The sequence below is a fragment of the Sinocyclocheilus anshuiensis genome, unplaced genomic scaffold (assembly GCF_001515605.1).
Source record: "Sinocyclocheilus anshuiensis isolate Anshui unplaced genomic scaffold, SAMN03320099.WGS_v1.1 scaffold546, whole genome shotgun sequence".
Taxonomy (NCBI): Eukaryota; Metazoa; Chordata; class Actinopteri; order Cypriniformes; family Cyprinidae; genus Sinocyclocheilus; species Sinocyclocheilus anshuiensis.
Window position 1 is genome coordinate 58,924 of NW_015542451.1, and position 2,730 is coordinate 61,653.

Genomic DNA, 2,730 nt, shown 5'->3' on the forward strand with positions numbered 1-2,730 from the left:
AATATATATATATACATTATTTTCTGCTTTTCTGCCGGCATCTGTCATATAGAGCTAAAGTTGTAAAAAGAAAAAAAAAAGAAAAAATATAGGTTCTAAGATTATTAAGATATTAGGGCTGTCAAATCGATTAATCACGATTAATCGCATCCAAAATAAAAGTTTGTGTTTACATAATACATGTGTGTGTACTGTGTATATTTATTATGTACATACATTTAAGAAAATATGTTGAAGTGGAAATAAAACAATATTTTGACTTCTAAAGCCACTTTTTGTAATGTCTTTCAGTTATATTGATTTTGGGGACTTTTCTTATCAAATATTGATATATGTGATTGATTGTGAATAGTTTGATGAATTAATCAGCATATCATGTAATTATTTTGATTCATTTATTTGATAACTCTAGTACGCGCTCTCTCCACCATGGCCTGGACCAGCGCGCCCTTCCTGGTAGCTTATCTCTTTCTCTGCGGTTTCGTGTGTCTGATGGAAATGCAGAATCTTATCTTTGATATGCCTAATGATGCGGTGGATCCCTATCTAGGCGTCGAGTTGCCAGCTCATGTTTCAAAAGTGCATTAGCCGGCGTGATTAATAAGCTCAAAGTGCAGAAGAAACACGGCCCTTTGTTTGCTTTTGATCCGTTTGACTCTTGTAGGTTTGTATGATTGTCTTGTGCAGGTGGCTTTGACCACGTTTGCTGTGTTCGTGACTGTGGATGTGAACAATGTCTTGGACGCAGAGAAGGCCTTCGTGTCTCTGTCTCTGTTCAACATCTTGAGGTTCCCGTTAAACATGCTTCCGCAGGTCATCAGCAGCATCGTACAAGTGAGCCTTCCTTAATATTACTGGAAGATTACAGCTTAAATACAACTTTAGAGCAATGTCGCGGACGCTGGCGAATATGGCGGAAAATCAGTATATAGGCAAAATTGTTTATTTATTTTATATGTATTTATGTATGTAGTTATGTCACTACATATGTAAAGTTGTCAAAAAGATAAATGTAGTATTTAAAAAAAATTAAAAAATAATATATATATATATATAATCTGTCATATAGAGCTAAAGTTGTAAAAAGAAAAAAAAAAGAAAAAATATAGGTTCTAAGATTATTAAGATATTAGGGCTGTCAAATCGATTAATCACGATTAATCGCATCCAAAATAACATTTTGTGTTTACATGATATGTGTATGTACTGTGTATATTTATATGTATATATAAATACACACATATACAGTATATATTTAAGACTTTATATATATATATATAATGTTATTTAATATGTAATCACCTGTTGGCCTCATTTGTCTGTAATAATTCATCAGTAGTGACGTACTTTAGAAAGCTGTGATGCAGGTTCAGTTCTGATCGTTTGCTTGTTTTGATCGTTTACTGTAATATTCACCACAGGATATTCCTGTAATAATTGTCTGATTGTTTTGTGTGTGATCGTCCGTCAGGCCAGCGTGTCTCTGAAACGCATCCAGGGCTTCCTGAGTCACGATGAGCTCGATCCCGAGAGCGTGGACAGAAGAAACAACACGTCAGGTAACAGCCCACACTCTTCTCATGCTGAGTCATTGTGAAATCCCTGCTGTCTGCAAGTTTCCTCTCCTTCAGTTCAGCGGACTCACGCTTTCTCTCTCGTCAGAATACGCCGTGAGCGTCGTAAACGGGAAATTCTCATGGGCCAAACAAGACCAGGCCGCTCTCGACAAGTAAGACTCGCGTTCACTGAACATCATAATGTGTACAGCTGATCGTACTTGTGTGCTCAGAGAAGGTTCACAGCAGTGCAGATAAATCGGAATTATTCTAAATGATGGGGGCGTGTCAGCAGATGCTCATTAGCATAATACACACCCACTATCTCCATATATGGGCTTTGTGCACAACCTCCTTCACTTACGTTCATTTGCATGACGCTTACAGTAGAGACAAAAGTGTAATTAAAACAAAACACCCACTTTTATAAAGACCTCGACTATATTTCAGCCGCAGTTTTGTGCAGAATCTATCCTAAAGCTATAAAGCACATTATTTCTATTGGACTGAAATACAAAAGATTTATTTTAGGGTCACTTCATTATTCAATATCTATATATTAGAAACATTTTATACTGACAGCGTTGATGTTTATTAAGGATTTTCACATGCGAGTGGTTTCTAAATTTCATGCTTTAGAAAAAAGTGCGAACTTGTCAACGTATCAACATTTCTGTGAAAATGTTTGCATGCCTTTTTTTGCATGAGTATGTGCATGTGCACAGTTAGTGAGGGACGCAGGGTTATGCGTCAAATAAAGAACAGAGAAAAAATAATAATAATAACTTTATATAGCGCCTTTAAAAGTTGCTTTCTTAAAGCATTCACAACAGTCAGAACACAAGAGACAAGACAACACAAGACACAAAATAAAGTAAAATATAAAATAAAATAAAAATTATACAATAAAATAAAAAAATAATGTAAAATATAAATAAAAAATACTCAAATAAATAAAATAAAATGTAAGATAAAGATAAGATAAAATGATATAAAATAAAAAATATATAAAAATAAAAATAAAACAAACTGTGGGAAGACGTCGCTGGTGTGTGCTCTGCTGGGAGAGATGGAGAAGCTGGAGGGTCAGATCTCTATACAGGTGTGTAGTTCATCTGTGTGAGCTTCTTCAGGAGAAGGCTGTGTTTGACGCTCGTCTCCTCTGCAGGGATCC

The 2,730-nt window shown here is 35.3% G+C and overlaps 1 protein-coding gene across 1 annotated transcript in view; it reads left to right on the top strand.

Moving 5' to 3' along the window:
- LOC107693640 (canalicular multispecific organic anion transporter 2-like) overlaps nucleotides 1-2,730 on the top strand; it is a 60,231-nt gene that overhangs the window by 31,876 nt on the left and 25,625 nt on the right. Inside the window, 3 exon segments of the mRNA XM_016493092.1 lie at nucleotides 1,472-1,559; nucleotides 1,663-1,729; nucleotides 2,538-2,658. Of these exon segments, the coding sequence (XP_016348578.1) occupies nucleotides 1,472-1,559; nucleotides 1,663-1,729; nucleotides 2,538-2,658 (276 nt within the window).